This window comes from Notechis scutatus, chromosome 4, assembly GCF_049901735.1.
Source record: "Notechis scutatus isolate UNSWTSFEM ecotype Mainland chromosome 4, rNotScu1.2, whole genome shotgun sequence".
Taxonomy (NCBI): Eukaryota; Metazoa; Chordata; class Lepidosauria; order Squamata; family Elapidae; genus Notechis; species Notechis scutatus.
The window spans coordinates 24,838,527-24,859,673 of record NC_142012.1 but is presented as its reverse complement, the minus strand read 5'-3'; the positions used below and the strand labels follow the sequence as shown (position 1 = coordinate 24,859,673).

Sequence of the window (21,147 nt, the reverse complement as noted above, 5' to 3'; positions counted from 1 at the left end):
TGAGACCTGAGTGCTGTGCAATGGGGTAAGCTCCTGTTTCTTGCTCCCAGCTCCTAGCAATTCAAAAGCAGGCAAATAAATAAAGTTGTTTGTGTGATAACATTATGACATGCATGATGTCACTTGATCCCCTTCTTGTCTTTTATCTAGTCTTAAAACAGGGGTGTCAAACTGGCCGCCTGCAGGCTGGATGCATCACATGCAGGCCACACCTACCCCAGCTTCGCAGAGGGGAAAGAACGTTGCGATACGTCACATGACGGAAATGTGACGCCACAAGTTTGAAACCCATGTCTCAAAACATTTAAATAGTAGAACATTGAATACTGAACATTAACAAAAAAAAGTGAGTAAAGTAGGAACTGATATGGAAGTGAGAACTTCTTAGTCAGATCGGAAAGGGTGGGCATATTCTGTTTCCCCTCAATTAAACAGTGTCATCTTTTGGGATGCAGGAAGGATATTTTCTCTGTCATAATATTTTCCCTATAGTAAAAACTTGCCCCTTGAGATTAGGGTGATCCCACTAATGTTGGCTTTTCATGGAGACCTGGTTCTTTCCCCATGGATTGGAACAGAGCATTGGTGAGGCCAGCTCCTGTACAGGTAGTTTTCGACTTACTACCACAATTGAGCCCAAAGTTACCATTGTTAAGCTAATTTTACTCCATTTTACGACCATACTTGCTATAGCTGTTAAATGAATCACTGCAGTTGTTAAATTAGTAACATGGTTATTAAGCGAATCTGGCTTCCCCATGGACTTTGCTAGTCAGAAGATCGCAAAAGGGAATCGCATGATCCCAGGACACTGCAACTGTCATAAATACATGCCAGTTGCCAAATTCTGAGCAAGTGACCACGGGAATGCTGCAACGGTCGTAAGTGTGAAAAACAGTTATAAGTCGCTTTTATCAGTACCGTTGAAACTTTGAACCATCACTAAATGAACTGCTGTAAGTTGAGGATTACCCGTATTTTGAATTCAATTATTATTATACTGGTACAATGTATTTTGGTTTTTTTTCCTAACCTATGTTTTTATTTTCATTTTAATGATTGTGACTTGCAGTTGTATGTGAGTTGATGGCCAGATAAAATGAATACATGAATGCAGATCTTAAATGCTAGGAATTCCTGGCATTCAGACAAAACATGCACCAATAGGCACATAGAGATAAACCACATTTATACATCATACAGAAGAGACACCAAAAAAGGAAGGAAACAAAAAGAACACATCCCCTGCAGCAGTGCACAATCAGATAAGCAAGGATCAATATCAAGGCAAACAATCATGTATAAAACAATATTTTAATCAAGGAACCATCAAGCAGGAAATCATACCTCTACCACTACTGGCAAGCAAGCCACTATGTATAAACAGTAGCAAATCCCAACCTCATTTGCAGTGATGATGTTACCTACTTGGGTAATAAAATATCTTCAAAGAAGCACCCAAACTCAAAAAGCACCAAGAACTCCGCAGACTCTTTCACCAGGTTTTAATTTTTAAGATGATTTTGCATTTGTTTGATTGTAGTTTTAATATTTACTTCACTTACATTTTTGTTAGCTACTTCAACAAAACAGAATGACAAGGAATAAACCAAATAAATAAATTTGGATTCTACTGATCCTTACACAAGATGAGAAAGAACAATGAAAACAATGTTACTGAAGATTAAACAAGATTTGATATAATCAACTCAGTCCAATATTTAGTTATCTAATAAACATTAAAACTCAATGAAAATTACACTATATGCCAGGATTAATTGTAGCAACAACTGCTCCTAAGGACACCTTTATTTAGAGTAGTCTGAAATAGAAGGATAGCTGTGGTTTTAATGCACCTTTCTTGTTTTAGAAGTTTACATGCTGGGTGTTTTCACTTAAGTTTGTAGTAAACAGGAAAAAATGCAAATAGGAAACACAACTCTGTTAGCTGATTAGTTCTGCATTGTTCCATGTATTACTTTCAATGAAATAAAATTGTTGTCCATGTGAAGTACAATGAATGAAATAATGAGATCCAGTTTTCCATTCTTTTCTTTCACTGTTCAGTTGCCCAAATACATCCAAAAGCATTTCTCCTCCAGGCCAAATGTCGTAAGTTGCTTGCAAAATCTTGGACAGTGATTCTGTCCTTTCCTTCCAACTGTCCAGCTGGTAATAATGGTGGGAGATGGGATTAAGCATTACTAGGCCCCTCAACATGGAAAAAAGAGCCAACCAGCCCTGTGGTCTCTGAGAAACAAAGTGCATTTTCATCTCTGCAATGTGAATCAATCATGTCATCATGTTGGTATTCTTTAATTTCCCTCCAACTGTTTATGCACAGCTAACAATAACACTGTCATTTGCTTGCAATGCATTAAGGCAGCTGCGAACTTTGAAGTATCACTTAACAATGAGCTAAGAAGAACTTTGGGTCCATAGAAAAATACTTAATAGCCTTCCCAGTGATTATTGAATATATTTAATATATGAAGTATTTGATGGATAATCTCAAGTGGATCCCTGATATCCTTTGATCTCTCCTTTGTTTGGCATTACTCTGTGTTACTATAGAATTACCGAAGGCTTAATAGTTTGCAGCTTCATGTCTTCATTTTTTGGGCTAGAAGGAGTGCTGCTGCAAGTAATGTCAGCAGCTATTCTGTCTTCTGCATAGGGTTCCCCCTTGGAAAATCTCTGTGGTCTCCTGTAAAAGAAAAAAGAAATCAAGGAATAAAATTGTCTGTGGACATACATTTTATGGTTATAAAACATAGTTCAAGCATCAAAAGGGGGCGTGCATAAGCGCACCAGCGTGCCTACCATCTCTGTCTTACTGTCCCCATTTTATCTGTATTTACTTCCTTTGTTCATGTTTATATTCATACCTATACTTGTTATCTTGTACATGTTTGACAAACAAACGAATAAATAAATAACCATAACCATCCATTTGTTTTGTTAGCTGAATTCCAATACATCCCTACCCTGCAGAGTAACACGAATCTTTAACAGTTGAGGCTGAAAATATTATTGCAGTATTCCTCAAATTATAAGATGGCCTGGTCTGCTAGATGGCAATTATAGGAATTGTAGATCAGTGGCTCCGCAACATACCTGCTGAAGGAGGAGGAGGCGGCTATCATACTGGTCATAGCTATAGATAATAAGACTGACATGAAGGCAGAGAAATGGAGAGATTGAGTTCAGCCTTCCCTCACCTACAATTCTCAGATATATTTAACATCCATTTTGCTTACATAAAGATGTGAAAATTAAAACTTGTTTGTTTCCCAATGAGTAGAGAAGGGATGAATTATCAATGGCTCTTACCCAACAGAGATTATTTAAATTTCAATTAATCTATTTGAAAATGTTTATCCAGGTGTGCTTTGCCAAATCCTTGGCATGTATGCGGTCCCCAATAGTTGCACTTAATTTTAACTAAGAGGTCAGGAGCTCAAAAATGTTAAATGATTGATTGAGTACATGATATCAAGTTATTTTCGACTCCTAGCCATCGCATAGATTTTTCCCATATCTCCAATCTACCCCTAATCTAGGGGGCTGCGATGGCTCACATGGTAAGACGCTGGGCCTGTGCATTGCTGATGTCAGCGGCTCGATTCCCATGAGTGAATAAACCGTGTAGGGACAAGAAATATCGACTGGCATTCAGGTGTCTCACTGGTAAAGATAACAGCATCTGAAAAAATTCCTTTCACAGAGGCAGCCGGCCACCTCGGTGATTCCTGGCTAACATGTACCATATGCTAAAAAAAAAACAAAAAACCCTAATCTCTTTTTTCAAGTGTTAAAAGGATGGCACTATTCATATTAACTGTATTTAAACTCAAACTCAGATTGGAAACTCAAAATTACTTTTGCTATGTTCATTCCTACTTTATATATGTAATGGATATGCAAGCCTGTGACACACCACTCAAACATGCAACCCTTAGCCTAAAAATGTGCACATTGCTTCACCCACAATTGAGTCTCAATTTCTTTCTATGCGTGATAGCTTTGTCTGCAATGAGAGCCATTTGATTAACTTTAAGTAAGTCACTTTCCCAAAGCTTCAACTTTTCAGGATAATCAATGTTGACTTCCACAATAAAAATGAACAGACTTCAAACCAGATACGTTTTTAACTTTTATTAGACCCTCAAGTACAAACAATCTCCAGTTAGTTTTAAAGACAAGAATGCTATTGAGCAAAGTTTATTTACATTCCAAAACTAAACCAAGCTCATAATCTTTCACATTCAAGCCCATTCTTCCCTCTATTAAGCTTTCATCATTTCAGCTTAATTAAAATTGGAAAAATTCCTTTTGTTCTTGCTATTGCTAATCTATTACTAATTGGATATGAGAAGTATTGTATGTGAGCAGCCCATTTTACATTATTGTCATAAAATTGCTTAAATAATAAGTAAAGCATTTGGGATACCACCAGTGGATGGTATTAATTGTGTTACTTTTTACATATAACCACTGATTACACTCAATAATAATCTCATCATTCAAAAGTTAACATTTTTCTGATAGTAAACTCATTGTCCAAGCTGGAATCCCATATTCCCAAATATCATGTACACTGTACAAAATTGGGTAGTGTGGAATCAAAGATGCCACCCATATATAAGTAGACCCCAGGTTTTGCTGAAGTACCCCTCCAGTACAGCACCCCTCCCCCAAGGTATAGAATAGGCGTACAGTACTTCAACAAAGTGAATGTCTTTATACAAGCTGCAGTATGGCTCTCTAACTGGCACCCTGAAGAAGAAAACATCATTTTCTTTATTTGTTTATTTGTAGATTCCATTAGTAAGAATTCTTGATAAATGACTATAGCAGCAACATGAAGATATTGTTTGTATTTTATAAGCCTCATCCCTGCATCCCTCATCCCTTATTTTTATTTCTGCTAGTGTATTTTCTTAGATCTGCAAGCTTCTTAAATAGCAATATGAGTTCATGTTTTATGGATGAAATGAAGGCCTCTTACTGACCTGCTTCCAAAACATAATCAATACGTCTTAAAATACAGCAGAGTATGAGTAAAAATGAAATAGCAATCCCAATTCAAATATTGGTTTCTGGACTCCAGTTAAAGGGGGATTTAGATCAGTGATTCCATTTTGATCTAGTTAGCCTACTGGTGGTGATAATATAAACCCAGCCAAGCATGTAATTGAAAACTTGCTTTCAAGATAAACAGTTACATTGTTCAAAATCATTTGGTAAAAGAGAGAAATGAAATTAGGGAAATAAACAACAACAAAACAGAGTGATAGAACAATAATAGAATAGTACAGTCTAAACATTTGGCTGACAAAACAAAAATAATAATAGGATATTTTTATAGAAGTGGACACATTGGAATAGAGCAGGGGTGACAAACTGGGAGCCCATGGGCTGCATGCATCACGTACAGGCCATGCCCACCCCAGATCCACCAATGAGGAAAAGTCGCAAAATGTCACGTGACAGTATGACACGGTGAGTTTGACATCTGTGGAATAGAGGAATGAATCAGAGTTCCTAAATTTCAAATGTATTTTTATAATGGTGGTGGTGGTGATAATATTAATACAATTTCATCATTTTGGATGGCTCTATATTTCAAACACATGATCCATATGGAGCATTCAGCTGAACTAAGGATTCAGCAAACTGCAATTAACATTTAATGTAGCATTCTGACACCAACTGAAGGTGAATTGAAATAATGCTCAGCCTAGTTGAAAATTACAGACCAAACTCTTTATGCTGCGTCACCTGTAAAGTCATGCATGTAATCCGTGAGAGCAGAATCCAGCTGGATTATTTTGGGCACTCAAACCCTCTCAACTATAATCAGTGTTACACTCTGTAACAAGCCAGTGGATAAATAAATCCTTTGTCACACCATGTACTGATAGTTTCACTGTAAGAACTAAATGAGCCCAGTGCAAAGATAAGTAAATCTTGCAACATGTGGGACAAACACTAAAAAAATGAATTGTAAGACATAATCTTTCATATTTTACCAAACAGATGGGCCTATAGAGATTCACTTTCAGCACTAACTTTGGATTTGATCAAATAAAATTTTTACATAATGCTTTTTAATAATGGAGAGAAGTGTAGACAAGGTTACCAGCTTTACTCATACCTTTACCCCCTGTAGCAAGACCTACAAATGGTACCAATAAGCCACAATCAAAGCTCAGTTTACCCCAGCATGTTTATTCTATCACATAAATACAGTAGTATCTAATATAGAGCCAACTTTATATTAAAAACCAGCCCATTGTTGTTTGCCTGCCACCAACCACAAAGCACATGAAGCAATCTAACACACAACAATTGGGGGGGTGGGATTCACAAGTTCTCAAGAAAAAAATTTTTTTGTCCACCCCCACCTCCAAGTATTTTATTCAGTTCAGCAAAGAATTTGGTAGATATCAGTTTGACTGAAATTAAATTTTCCCAGCAATCAAAGATGAGCTGTGCAAGTCCAAGAAGGCAGAGAGACTAAACACAGAGGTAGCGAGGGATTGTACAGCTGAATAAGCAGGGCACGTAAAGCAGGGGATTAAAATTTGGCCTTGTTAATTAACAATTAAGAGCCCTGAGCCAATGCTTTTGATGCTATTTCTTCTGAAAAATTAGATCTGCAGACCTCATAGCTTATTTTTTTTCCAGCAGGTGAGAACAAGTGCACAGTGATGCTCTACCTTCAATGTATTCTTAATTTGTATAAATTGACTTAAGAAAAAAGATGCCATTGCCTTCTTCGCAATAAACTCTGCCCTTCTTTAAAAAAAAATGATTCTTTTCTCAACTGAAGTATTTTTCCCTTGTATTTCCCTCATCTTATTGATTAAGAGCCAGAGGAAACCCAGGAACAACAACCACTAAAATCTGCTCAGCTGGATAATCCCTCACCCCATCTCCCACCATTATTACCAGCTGAACAATTGGAAGGAAGCTTGAAGAAGAGTTAAGACTATGGCAGGCATTTTTCCCCTGCTCACATTCAAACAGAGAATTATTACCATCTATTTCAGGAAGGATCCCAGAATTTATTATTTTATTTACAATATTGCTTGTAAATTGCCAGGAGAATTGTTAGCCTGAATAGTGGGATACAAATAATGTTGATAACAGATATAATTATTTCATACGTAAAGGACATGATTGAATTCTACCTGTTTCTAGGAAGAAAAGCTTATCTCATATTTTGAGAATTGCATATGGGCAGAGAAGATTTACATACACCATTAACACATGAACGTAGCCAAGTGAAGTTCTGATATCAGTTCCATTCTAGCTCATCCTTTTTCTACATTTGTTTCTTAAAAGCATGACACATTCACCAACTTTCTGACTTAAATTAGAAATGTTGGGGATATAATTTGCTTCTTTAGAAGTTGTGTTGTTCCCAATGTAGATAACACACACCAATTGTGTGTTGTTTAATTGCCAAGGTAAATTACACTTGTTGTTATACTTTTAAGAGAATTACAATAATTAGGGAATAAAATAAGAGGGCATTTTAGATGGAGTGCAGTCAGCAGAAAATCTATTGTGCTATCAATTTTGTGGGAATTCAAAAGAAATCATCTTACGCTTGAGTTTTCTTTTCAATTTTTGATATGGAGGTTTTAGAAGTTTTTGGTATGGGTTTTTTAGCAGTTTAGGACTTTTTCCTCTAATTCTACCCTATCATTTCTATGTTTCAAGAGAAAACCACAACCTCCCCAGTCCAAGCTAACCCAACAACCACTATAAGCATACTGGCTTTTCATAATTCTCCACAATTTCTTGAACCCAATTCCTTCCTATTCTTTTAAAAAATCATTGGCTGGAGTCTCAGATGTCCAATGGGACTTTCATCAAAATAACAAAAGCAGGATTGTAACATTGTGACACAAGCTCTGCTCTTTTCATACAGTATATGCATATGGCATCATGACACTCGTGCTAAAGATGCAGAGTTTGTTTTGAATAGTGTAATGCTGCTCTCATCATTTATCTTCACATATGTCTCAGCCAAAAGGTTTTAGGGCCACGTGTCTGCAAACATTATATGACCGTTAAAATTCAACCTTCAAAAGATGGTCATTTAAATTCTTCAAGCATATTGCTAGAAATGTTTAAAAGGCAAGCAAGGTAGGGTATGCAGTCATAAATTAGCCTCATCATCCTTATCATTGTAAATGTATACTAGGACCAATAATGTACCGTATTTGCCGGCGTATAAGATGACTTTTTGCCCTGAAAAGATGCCTCCAATTGGGGGTTGTCTTATATGCCGGGTCGTCTTATACGCCGGCAAATAGTAATTGGGAAGCACTGCGGCTGCCTGCGGCTGAGGCACTTTGCGCACCGTGGAAGCTGATCCCGTGAAGCCGAAAGAGCAGCCAGCCTTCTCCCAGCTCCCAAGGAAACGAGGCTCGCACGCCCGAGCTCCGCTGAGGTATCCGGCTGGGGCTGTCAGGAGTTGTTACCGCTGGCGCGGCTCCGCGCAGCTCCAGTCCGCGTTGCCTCGGGAAGGGAAAGGCAAAACCAGGAGCCGCTGCTGCCATTGCAAGCGCCGCCGCGGCTCTTCCTTTTGCCTTTCCCTTCCCGAGGCAACGCGGACTGGAGCTGCGCGGAGCCGCGCCAGCGGTAACAACTCCCTGACAGCCCCAGCCGGATACCTCAGCGGAGCCAGCGGTGCGAGCCTCGCTTCCTGGGAGCTGGGAGAAGGCTGGCTGCTCCTTTCGGCTTCACGGGATTCGACTTCCACAGTAGACAAAAGTGCCTCAAAAAAAAAAAAAGTGCAAAAGTGGAAGGCGTGCGGGAAGAGGCGAGTATATAACAAACTATATTTTGAGTGGAAATGTTGGGGGGTCGTCTTATACGCCGGGTCGTCTTATACGCCGGCATATACGGTACATGAATATTAAATTAATGAGCAAACAAATCAAAATCTTGGGTTTATGATGTATGAAAGAATTTATAAAAGATTACAAACAACATAGCAATGGATTATCATAAACAGGAAATAAATTCTACCTATAGAAGTAGAAGGCAGCCACTCCAAGGAGCAGGACCAAGAACAGCACAGCCAAGAATGCAGCCGTTGCGATGTTTTGCTTCTTAAGATGCATCTCATGTTGCTGTTCCCACCACTCCAAGTCACTAAACTGACAGCGGTCTCCCAGGTAGCCTTTTGCACAGCTGTTGATGAGCAAACCAACAAAGAAGGCAATGCCAATTATCAGGAGTGGCTGATTTCATTTAAGGAAGTACAGTCTGTCTGGGAAATTGTAATTTCTAGTCATCACATGAGAAAAAGCAGCAGTGAAAATATGTAGAAAGAACAACCAACTTGTTTAGAAGGCTATGGCCCTTGCTAGGAAGGCCAAACAAAACTTGATGGAAATACATAGCATTGCAACAATATAATGGGCCATATGTTAAAAGTTAAAATTCAGGACTGAGAAAACGTCTTGGAGAATTCAACTGTGATTTTTTTTTTCTGCCATCATGTTTTGTTTTAAAACACCTTGGACAAATTCACAAAAGATCAAGCTACCATAGCTGCTAGTTTTGAAGGCCATTTACTATCATCGAAATCCTAAGCAACAATACTTTAAATGCCATCTGCTTGGAGAATAACAATGGAGGATGCTATCACCAAAGAATTGAGGCCTTTGAACTATGGTGCTGGAAAAGACTCCTGCGAGTCCTTTGGACTGCAAGGAGATCAAACAGGTCAGTCCTAGAGAAGATCAACCCTGACTGCTCTTTAGAAGGCCAGATCCTGAAGATGAAACTAAAATACTTTGGCCACCTAAGAGAAGGAAGGATTCACTGGAGAAGAGCCTAATGCTGGGAAAGATTGAGGGCAATAGAAGAAGGAGATGACAGAGAATGAGGTGGCTGGATGGAGTCACTGAAGCAGTAGACATGAGCTTAAATGGACTCCAGGAGATAGTAGAGGACAGGAAGGCCTGGAGGAACGTTGTCCATTTTACAATGTTAGCTTTGCTTTCTTGGGAACCAAAAGACAAATAGAAAATGATTGAAAGTAATATTTTTCTTTCTCCTATGCTGGGCATTCACTGAATCCAACTTTATTCTGAATTGCACTGTATAGAGATCCCATGATGAATAAAAAGACAATTCTTACTTTTACTGAATTCTACAGACCCATCTCACTCAGAGATCTGCCAATGTAGAAAAAGGACTATTAAATAAGTAATAATGCATTTTGAACCATAATAGTGAGAAACCATGTGCTATGCTACAACCTTAGTATAACAAGCATGTTTATTGTAAGTTATAAAGCCTTCTGATATGTCTTGAAAATGGGAACAAAATATGTTTTCTTCCAATCTGGTGATGGAATGAAATCTGTGTGCTAGTGAATGATGAAACACTGCCACCTAATGTAAAACTGTACACAAGAACAATAAATATAAAATACTGCTAAAGTCAAACTCAGGTTGTCATAGAATGTGGCACCTAAGAACAAAATATGGAATATCTTAATTGGAATAGTATGCTGAACATGTTTTACAAAGGCCCATCTTTGGATATTCTCAAGTGGAATGAGAATATCTACAAGAAGATTGCAGGAGCATTCTGCAGAATAAAATCCCTCTCATATATATCTTCCTGCTCAGTCAGAAGTATCTGAAGGAGACAGTGTCAAAAAAAAAGCTAAGATAGCAGCCACAATGGTGTAACTGAAGTTCCGCCTTGATTTTATGTTTATGCAATTAACATACATAAAAATCAGACAGAGCTTAGATTGCAGCATTGTGGCCGACATCTTGATTTTTTATTTTATTTATTTGTCAAAAGCTTACAATACAACAGAAACAAGAATAAACATAAATTTAAATACAAGAAATAGGAACTAATAATTGGGGACAATAGGACAGAGACTGTATGCATGCCCCTTACAGACCTCTTAGGAATGGGTTGAGGTCAATAGAGGTTAGTTTGAGAGTAAAGGAGTGGGGGTTTGAGCAGGTGACAATAGAATCAGGTAGTGAGTTCCAGACAAAGACCATTCTGTTGCTGAAATCGTACTTCCTGCAATCAAGTTTGGAGTGGTTTACATTTAGTTTATATTTGTTGTGTGCTCTTGTGTTGTTGTGGTTAAAGCTGAAATATTCATTAACTGGTAAGACATTGTAACATATGATTTTATGTACTATGCTTAAATCCAATCTTAATCGGTGTAGCAAAGGTTTTGAATGTCCCAGTTTGCAGATCAGTATTACCAGAGGAGAAGCTTCATAAAATTAAATTTATGACTCTTAAAGCCTTTTTGGCAATACTGTTGCAGTGAGCTTTGGCACTTAGGTCATTTGATATGAGAATTCCAAGGTTCTTGACAAAATGAAGGTCATCAACAAGGTCATATCTGCCTAGCTTGTATTTGGTATATAGGTTTTTTTTTTTACCAATATGTAGGACAGAGCATTTGTTGGTAGAGATTTGGAGTTGCCAACTGTTAGACCATTCAGTCAAGGTCTTTTTGAAGGATGGTAGTATTGACGGTGGTTTTGAATAGTTTTACATCATCAGCAAAGAGGACGCAGTTGCTAATAAGGTGATCACAAAGGTCATTTATATAGAGTGTAAAGAGTGTGGGTCCTAGAACGCTCCCTTGGGGGACACCGCTGATAACTGGTGCAGGGTTTGATAAGGCATATTTTTACTATTTGTTGCCTGTTTGACAGGAAGGCAGTAATCCACTTGTGAAGGGACCCTGAAATGCCGTAAGAATTTAATTTTAATAGTAGTTTGTCATGTACCACTTTGTCAAATGCTTTGCAGAAGTCAATATAAATTACATCTATTGCTTTACCCTGATCCAGAAGTGTAGTCCATATGTTTTTGCAGTGTAGAAGTTGCAAATTGCAGGACAATTTTTTTCTGAAACCAAATTGTTTGTTTTTTAACCATACCTACAAAAACCCCATGTTCAGTGTAAAAATACCAAAGAGCTGATGCACACGAGGATCTTGTATGGTAAATGGAAATAAATATTTCTATACACCTCATCCAAACATTATATTCTCGTGTGTTTTAGATTTGTACGTGACTTGGGCCAAATGTTCCAAACTCAGTTAGTGAAAACTAAGCTCCTTTCTTGATGACAGAGCTCATTGGGTAAGTTAGGATCAGATGTTTTCTTCCATCCCAAACTACCTTACAAGATTATCATTGTGAAAATGAGAGATTATGTATGCCTTAAGCATGCATGGAATATAAATAAAATACATGTATTTCACATGTCTAGCAACACTATTTAACCTGCTTGTTATTTCACTGGACACTAACCAAATTAAAAACTATAGAAATATGTTGGAGTTCAGTACTTACTTGCATGCAAAACTCTGCAGATCTGAAAAATAGATGCAAACGCCGTCATGGAAACAGTATGATGGTGGGCAGTCCATAGGAACTTCTTTTTCAGATAATGTAGAGTCATCCCTGGTTACAATAGAAGGAGCGATCACCGATTCTGAAACAATTTAGGAGAAGGGGGTTAACGTGTTTGAGCCTTGGGGTCAAATTTGAATGATTAGGTATGTGAGTAGGTTCTCCCACTTTTAAAACAGTAAATATCAACCCCTGGAAGAAATAAAGGCAGATACAGTGAAATGTCTACTTAGGTGATCTTAATGCAACAGAACTGGGATACTAAATAGGAAATTCCCTATGACTTTATGTTACTTAATATTACTTAATTCTGCATAATATCACTTTCTTAATAATAACTATTTGAGAAACAATGTGATACAGTGTCTGAGGTGCTGTATTTAGCAAGGTAAATGCAAGTCCCCACTTAAAAACTGAGTGCTTTTGGACTGGTTATTCTTTACAAGCCTATTCTAGGCCTATTCTCAAAGTAAAGCAGGATGAAGGGAGGGGTGGAGGGACAAAAAGAGGGAGAGACAGAGAGAAATTTGGTCCATAGCAGTTGAGGAGGAACTAATGAAGATTGTTACTAAGCATTACATGTAAATTAGGGTCCTTTTCTCCCCTTACTATGACAGAACATTCCAGTTGATATATAATACTATGATTTTCTTCCACTGTGTAGCTAGCATTTTAATTAGGAAAACATATGAACATAAGTATTGTCCTGCTAAATTGGATTCCTGTTCCATCTAGTCCAGATGGATAAAATTTCATAATTGGTAACCAACTGCACGAGGACATCAGCTGTTCTCCTTGAAGATGTGACACTTGTAACTATCAAGCTAATAGCCATGAACCAAAGTTTTCCTCCTGAGTTGTTATTTCAGCAAAACGACAGATCAAGATATATTGATGTAGTAAGCAATAGTAAGAAAGGGGAAATTTAAATGGAGCTGGGAGAGAAAGGAATGTACATTCGTAAAGTCTAGTTTCCAATTTGCAAAAACATGTATCTGCATCAGAATTGGCCCAGTTTACAATAAGCTGACAAATTGCTAAACCTTGCTGCCTTTGTATCTCCAAGCAGTATTCTTAGAGACAGAAAAACTTATGATTTAATGTCAGCCTTTGCATTCTAGCTATGCAGATCAGGGAATCTGATTATGAACATAGTTTTCAATGAACCCTGATTGGAAATGTCAGAAACTCGAATCTCATGACTATTAACAAACATAAAATTATTGGATGAGTATTATGACTGACTCAATACTCGCTTTCATTTATAGGCAGGGTAATGATTTCCAATAAATCTCTATTGGGTCATTCATTCCATTAATGCTGCCAAATAACAGAAGAAGAAAACATCTCCTGACATCTAGAGGCTTTGCATATTGATGAACTGATGATGTTAAACATCACCTAGAATGCAGAGAGGCTGGAAGAAGGAGATAAATCATGCCAGCAACCTTACAGAGTTTGGAAGTCTAGCGTCAGCAAATACTTCAAATGTTTAACAAGGGAATATCGCCTTTTCAGTGCCAAGAACTGCTTTGCGTGTCTGGAGGTGGATAGGTTTACATATTCAAATCAGCTGTGATTGTTGCCTTGATGTAATGTCTCTGGAATGATCTGGAATTTTGAACCCATTTTAAAACATAAAATAAGGCTACCAGGCCCATCAAAGGCTTAATATCTCTTTACTGTCATATCAATGAAACATATTTTTGTTTGTTTCACTATAATTTGACATTCTCTGGGGGAGCATATACAGTCCATAACCTGTAGGTTACATTTCATTTTCCATCTACTTTGTATATAAATTACTACATGAACTCATTAAGGCAATTCATTGAATCTTCATATTTAGCAATTGTCAGATCCCAAATCAAGAATGACACCTGTCAGTTCTTTCAAGTTTGTTCTTTAATGTTTCACACCTTAAGACAAAATCTTGCCAGACTGAACACTCTACTACCTGTATCTACAATATACTCTGTGGACTCTTAGGGAGAGGCTGTCTTTACCCTCTTTCTCTCACACATAAGATCTGAGCTGAGTTTCCTCTTACTGCTCTGGAATGCATTCCCCTCGCTCCTGGGCATCCACCTTTTCACTACATTCTATCATATCAATATTTAAATCAAAATGAAAATTAGTTATTCTGCTACTATCCTAAACAGAGTACATAATACCCAAAAGTAAATATAATATAATATATATAATATAATATAATAAATATAATATAATATAATATAATATAATATAATAAATATAATATAATAAATATAATATAATATAATAAATATAATATAATAAATATAATATAATATAATATAATATAATATAATATAATATAATATAATATAATATAATATAATATAATATAATATAATATAATATAATATAATATAATATAATATAATATAATAAATATATATAATATAATATAATATAATATAATATAATATAATATAATATAATATATAATATAATATAATATAATATAATATAATATAATATAATATAATATAATATAATATAATATAATATAATATAATATAATATAATATAATATAATATAATATAATATAATATACATAATATAATAATAAATACTAAACATAGTACATAATACATAATACATAGATCTAAGTATAGTACACATAGTACACAAAATTGTCTGCTATAAAATCTTGCTTGTCAACGACTTCTTCAGCCTCAGTCACAACAATACACAGGCAAACAACCGATACAAACTCAAGGTAAACCTCTCCAAACTCAATTGCAGAAAATACGAGTTCAGCAACCAACTGGTTAACGCCTGGAATGCTCTACCCAACTCCATTGTTACAGCCTCAAATACTCCCAGCTTCAACCTAAAACTGTCTACCGTGGACCTCACCCCATTCCTAAGACATCCTTAAAGGGGGCGTGCATAAGCACACCACCATGCCTACCGTCCCTGTCTTACTGTCCCCATTTATCTGTATTTACTCCCTTTGTTCTTGTTTATGTTAATACTTATACTTGTTATCTTGTAGATGTTTGACAGACAAACAAATAAATATCCATCATAGTCCACAGTGTGAAATTGCTTTCCTAAACTGAAGAAAAATAAATGATATGGAGCACCATCCTCTCCCCACCCCTACCTCCCGAGGTGAAAGTAGCCCCCCTCTTGATTTCCATCCAAAAGTCCCTTAAAAGTCAGTTCTGTCAACAAGCTTGTGGTCTCATAGAAATGGGGATTTAATCAGGTAGTTATATTGTGTATAGCTTCTATGGGCTCCCAATCCTTTTTGGCTTTTAAAAAATACACTATAATATTTATGTTTTAATTTTGCAATATTTTTATAGTTATAGTTTTATAGTTTGATTGTATGCTACCCAGAGTCATGTTTCTGTAAGATAGGCAGCATATAAATACAATAAATCAATATGATAAATAAGTACATTTAGAAGTTTGGCATAAAAATCCCTCTATGTAGCATTGGAGAAATTATTCAAAATGTCCAGAGGGACATCCTTTATGCCAATAACTCACCAGAACAATGAAGTCCATCTTCAGCATAACCCAAAAGACACTCACAGAAATAGCTCCCTTCAGTATTGGTACACCTGGACCATCTCAGATCACACTGTTCTTGGTTAAGAAGGCATTCATCAACATCTACAAGATTAAAAAAAAAAGTATTGATAGCTGGGAGACTATACATGAAAGAATTAATTAAATTCTTTTTCACAGAAGAGTTGGAAGGATAAAAGAGAACTGGGGAGAATCATGTACGCTGCCTTAAATTCTTGCTGAGAAAGCAGGATATAAATACAGTTAATCAAATCTGCTGTAGGTGAACCTCACTCTTATATGAATGCATTTGTTTAGTAAACTTATTACATTGATAACTATTGTATATTTATTTTAAATGTGATCTGGAACCTCCAAATACTGACCGGCTTGACTGTCAGGGATAATCTAGTCTAAACTGAAGGATAAACCTAGCATGAAGGTCTATTAAAAAGTTTTAAAAGCTCTAACTTTAAGCCTGAATTTATAGTTGCTGTATTCCCTATTAATCAGAGCTTGTATGCTTTTTGAAGGCACTAGCATGGTGCCAAGGGTATATTCCTGATCTCAAAATGGCGGCCCAAGATGAAATCCATGCAAAAATATACTAATATTACTCTGTAATCTGTCATATAAAATTACCATGGCACAGTTGATCTTCCATGATGAACCCTGCCTGGCACTCACACACAGCACCATTTTGATGTGCAATGCATTGGGAATTGAGATCACAACCCAATGGTGTACAATCATCCCGATCTGTGGCACAAAATAATGATAAGAACATTTATCACTACAGTTGTCCATAGTTTATGTGTTCAACGTAGCAAATTGTTATGAACAAAGTCACTAGAGCTAACTTTTCAAACGTTATCCATCTCTGCCCCCTCTTTACAAAGCACATGGGTTATGGACAGGATGACAAACCTTCTCAGTGGCAGACCCCATTTTATGGAATATTCTCTTTCCAAGATACCTGTACTTTCTGCTCTATTTGCATTTTGCAACTAATCAAAACAGTATTGTTCCAGTGGGCATTCCTCTTTTTTTAGTCAGTTAGTGTCCTTCCTGGGGTTGAGAGAGGGTTGAGAGAAAGTGATTGATCCAAAGTCAACCAGCTGGCTTTGTGCCTAAAATGGGACTAGCATTCCCAGACTCCCAGCTTGATGCCTTAATCCAAGGGTAGGGAACAATAGGCCTTTTGTGACCTGTGAACTTCAACTCCCATACTGGCTCGGGAATTCTGGGAGTTGAAGTCGATAAATCATAAAGGAGCCATTGTTCCCCACTTCTGCCTTAATTATTACAGCAAGCTGTCTCTCATTCTGCCCTTGGATTAATTTAAATATTGCTAGCTAGTACTTTGTACTTTCTTCTTTATAAATGGTTTTGTACCATGACCATAAATGCTTTTGTACCATTTGGACTGAAGGGCTATAAATGTTGCTAAATAAATAAGTAATATTTGTCATGAAGCTGATTGCTGCACAGTTTAACTTGCCACTGCAGAGTAGGCAGATCAATGATCTAAGTTAGTATAAGGCAGTTTTTTAATGCTCCAATTACACATGATCACAACAGCCACTGGCATAAACTGCAGAGATGCTTCTTTAGTCCCTATCAGCTATTTTGCCAGTCACTAAGAACACACATCTCCTTCTGTCATTAGAAAATAAGAAAAGGCAATCTTTACTAGACACCACAATTTCAGCAGTCAATGTCTGTTGCTTCTGCTGGTCATCCTCGTGGCTATCATCATATTTGTTGTTACTCAAAAGATGGTGGGATGATATTTCTACGGCAAACATTTTCCTTCCTGATGCATCTTCTTTGGATGTAGAGATACGGCCTGAAAAGGTAAAAATAACTAGGTGATAAGCACCACTGCACGTATCATTTCAAAATTGTTATTTACTAGTGGAGAAATATCCCTGTAACGTATTCAACTGCTAAATGAAAGGAAATACATTGTAACTGTCAAAATAGACCAGTAATAGAGTCACATTGCTTATACACATATAAGTAACTAAAATGACAATCAGAATATTTTTCTTTTAAAAAGGTTTTTAATTGATTATTGGGGCAGGTTTTGCTACATTCTAAAATGTATTACAATGCTATCTTATGATCACTATTTTCACCACTTGCCAAATAGTAGTTTGCCAGCAAGCTTGCTTCTAACGCTTTAGAATCCCTAATAAGTCCTGATACAGAGCTAATCTGAAAAAGACTAAAGCACACTTGATGTATACCTGGTTTGGCTAAAGGGTGAACTACAAGCAGTGAAGAGGGTCTCCGCATTCTTCCTCCAAGACGGACCTTCTTGAGGCCATTTTTCTTGTCTATTCTCAGTAATGAAGGCCTAGCCCAGTCAGACACCCAAATGTGATGCTCAAAAACTGTTATGCCATAGGGATGGCCTAGAATGCAGATATAAAGATTGACAGTTCCATTATATACAGGCACTGAGTCAACACATAAATTAACATGCATGCAATATATTTCTATTCTGAACTTTGCAGGTCAATATTCAAATCTGGGCTCCAGGGATTGCATGGATTGTTTCATAATCTCTTCTGCAATTTACAGATTGGCCCACCCAACCCCCGCTCCAGAATAGATGAGACTAAAATCTGTCTGTTTTTGGAGGGGGCATCCCTCAATCCCTTAAAATCCCTGAACAATCCTTAAAGACTCCTAGCCCCATCCACTTTGGGACTGCAGCTTTAGTTATGCCCTACGCAGTATTAGGGTAATTGTCGTAAGTCGAAGATTAGGGTCAGAGTGAGACAGAACCTTTTAAATTGCCTAAAGCACATTCATCAATCTGTATTAGATGCAGAAGGAAAAACGTGTGTCCTTCCATATGGTATTGGACTCCAGATGTCATCACTGCTATCACAACATTGATGGATGAAAGCAGGAAATGTTCAAATAATATATGCAGACTTTATATCACCAAATGGTGATCAGGAACATCAGATGGGAATAATCTGTCCAAACATTAAAGCAATGAGATGGTAGCTCACTGGTAGCTTGTTCCAAGTCCCAAATTCAGCCCACAGGCCAGAACATCATGTGCTGGCCATGCTCACGCCTGGTTTAGCAAAGGGGGGGAAAGTCATGATACGTCACGTGACGCTATCAGAGGTGTTATTCAGCAGGTTCCAACCAGTTCTGGAGAACCAGTAGCGGAAATTTTGAGTAGTTTGGAGAACTGGCAAATACCGCCTCTGACTGGCCCCATTCCCATCTATTCTCTGCCTCCCAAGTCCCAGCTGATCGGCTGGGTCTTCTTTTGTTGCCCTGCACAGGAGAACGGAGCTGGAAAGCAGGTCAGTGGGGTGGGGAGGGAATGGGATTTTGCAGTAACCTCCCCCCAGGAGTGGGGACGGAATGGGGACTTTATAGTATCCTTCCCCTGCCACGCCCAAAGAAGCCACACCCAAAGAACCAGTAGTAAAAAAATTTGAGTCCCACCACTGGATGGCACCATGCCAATGCAAGTTTAATACCCCTGCACTAGGAACATGGTTCTAATTTATGTTTAACTGACTTTAAATACTACAAATTACTATTTGTAGTCCAAAATATTTTTGTATTGCCAATCTTCAGTAATTTATTTAATTTTATCTAAAATGTCCCATTCTTTTAAGATTTTTTTATCACTTCTGATGTTTTTGTCAGAACTGGAAGGCCTAAGATTAAAAAATCCAGATTGCAATTATAGCACAGGAAGTTTTCAGCTAACAAAGATTTGCAAATTACAAGAGTGATGAAAAAGTAACTTTATGACCAATCATCAACATTTCCAGCCTTCACAAGTCTGTAAAGCAAAAGAAAGCTGAGCTAAAATCATAAGCCCGGTTAATGTCCACTTTGCCTAACAACTGAATTGCAGGTCCCAATTATGATCGCCAAGCAAGGACTAAATATCAGTTATAAGCATTGTCTTTCTCTTTGTTCTCTTAACACAATAGGGTGCAATCCGTAGCCTGAGGGACATATGTAGTCCCACCTTAATTTCTTTACAGCCAGTGGGGTTTTTTTAGTTGCACAACTGGAGCAAAATGGCACAATTTTTAAAAACCAGTCACAGTTCTTGCCATTTTATGACAGGAAGCACACAAAAAAGTATAGGCAGAAAACCTTCAACATTTCCCGACTCCAGACAGAAAGAATATTGGGAATCTTGGCCATATCTGCATACACGGCATATCCTCATTCAGTGTTTTTGGTCCTTCTTTTAGTGCAGCAAAATGATTGCCCATCTTCACCTAAAAGCCTGACCCTTGCACCAGCCAACAACCAGAGAATGCACAAAAAGCACTGGAAGTCTTAGAATGCATAGACACACACATTTCTTCTGTTCTCTTATAAACCTAACACCTTATTTAAGAACATCAAAAGTAACCATGCTGGATTAGTCCAAAACCTTCTTTCCAGTTGTCAGATAGATTTGCATTTATGGCACTCACAAGCAGAGGTAGAGATATAAGTTTCCTCGGCTCTTCTTCCCCTGCAACTGGCAGCTGGAAGCATATTACCACCAACTCAGAGCTAACACTTAGAGACAAACAACCTACTCTCCAATAAACAATTTGGTTTCAGAAAAAAACTATCCTGTAATCTGCAACTCTTACACTGCAAAAACATATGGATGACACAACTCGACCAGGGCAAAGCAATAGACGCAATCTACATAGACTTCTGTAAAGCCTTTGATTCAGTGGTTCACGACAAACTACTCTTAAAAATAAAAATCCTATGGTATCACTGGACAACTGAAAAACTGGATAGAAGCATTCCTGGCAAACAGACAACAAATTGGTCAAAATTGGGAGCGTCCTATCAAATTCTGTACCTGTCAATAGTGGTTGTCCCCCAAGGCAGTGTTCTAGGACCAACTCTCTTCATACTCTACATAAATGACCTCTGTGATCATATTAAGAGCAATTGCGTTCTTTTCGCTGATGATGTAAAGCTGTTCAATACCACAGACAATACTGCTACCCTACAAAAAGATCTTGACTATGTATCAGAATGGTCAAACAAATGGCAACTTCAAATCTCAACAAATAAATGCTCTGTCTTACATATTGGCAAAAAAACCAGAAAATAAAATACAAGCTGAATAGTCAAGATCTTGTTGATGACCC

General features: G+C 37.3%; 1 protein-coding gene across 5 annotated transcripts in view; it reads right to left on the bottom strand.

Moving 5' to 3' along the window:
• Positions 1-1,637: 1,637 nt before the first annotated feature.
• EGF (epidermal growth factor) overlaps positions 1,638-21,147 on the bottom strand; it is a 57,747-nt gene continuing 38,237 nt past the window's right edge. For 2 of the 5 annotated variants that reach the window (XM_087962959.1, XM_087962956.1), the window contains 7 exons: positions 18,241-18,408; positions 17,682-17,837; positions 16,631-16,747; positions 15,968-16,093; positions 12,382-12,523; positions 9,052-9,216; positions 1,638-2,707 (listed from right to left, as the gene is read on the bottom strand). In XM_087962959.1, the coding sequence (XP_087819085.1) occupies positions 2,569-2,707; positions 9,052-9,216; positions 12,382-12,523; positions 15,968-16,093; positions 16,631-16,747; positions 17,682-17,837; positions 18,241-18,408 (1,013 nt within the window). In that variant the 3' untranslated portion in view covers positions 1,638-2,568. Of the gene's footprint in view, positions 2,708-9,051; positions 9,217-12,381; positions 12,524-15,967; positions 16,094-16,630; positions 16,748-17,681; positions 17,838-18,240; positions 18,409-21,147 lie in introns of those variants that run through there. The other 3 variants (XM_087962958.1, XM_087962957.1, XR_015749194.1) reach the window with 3 other exon arrangements.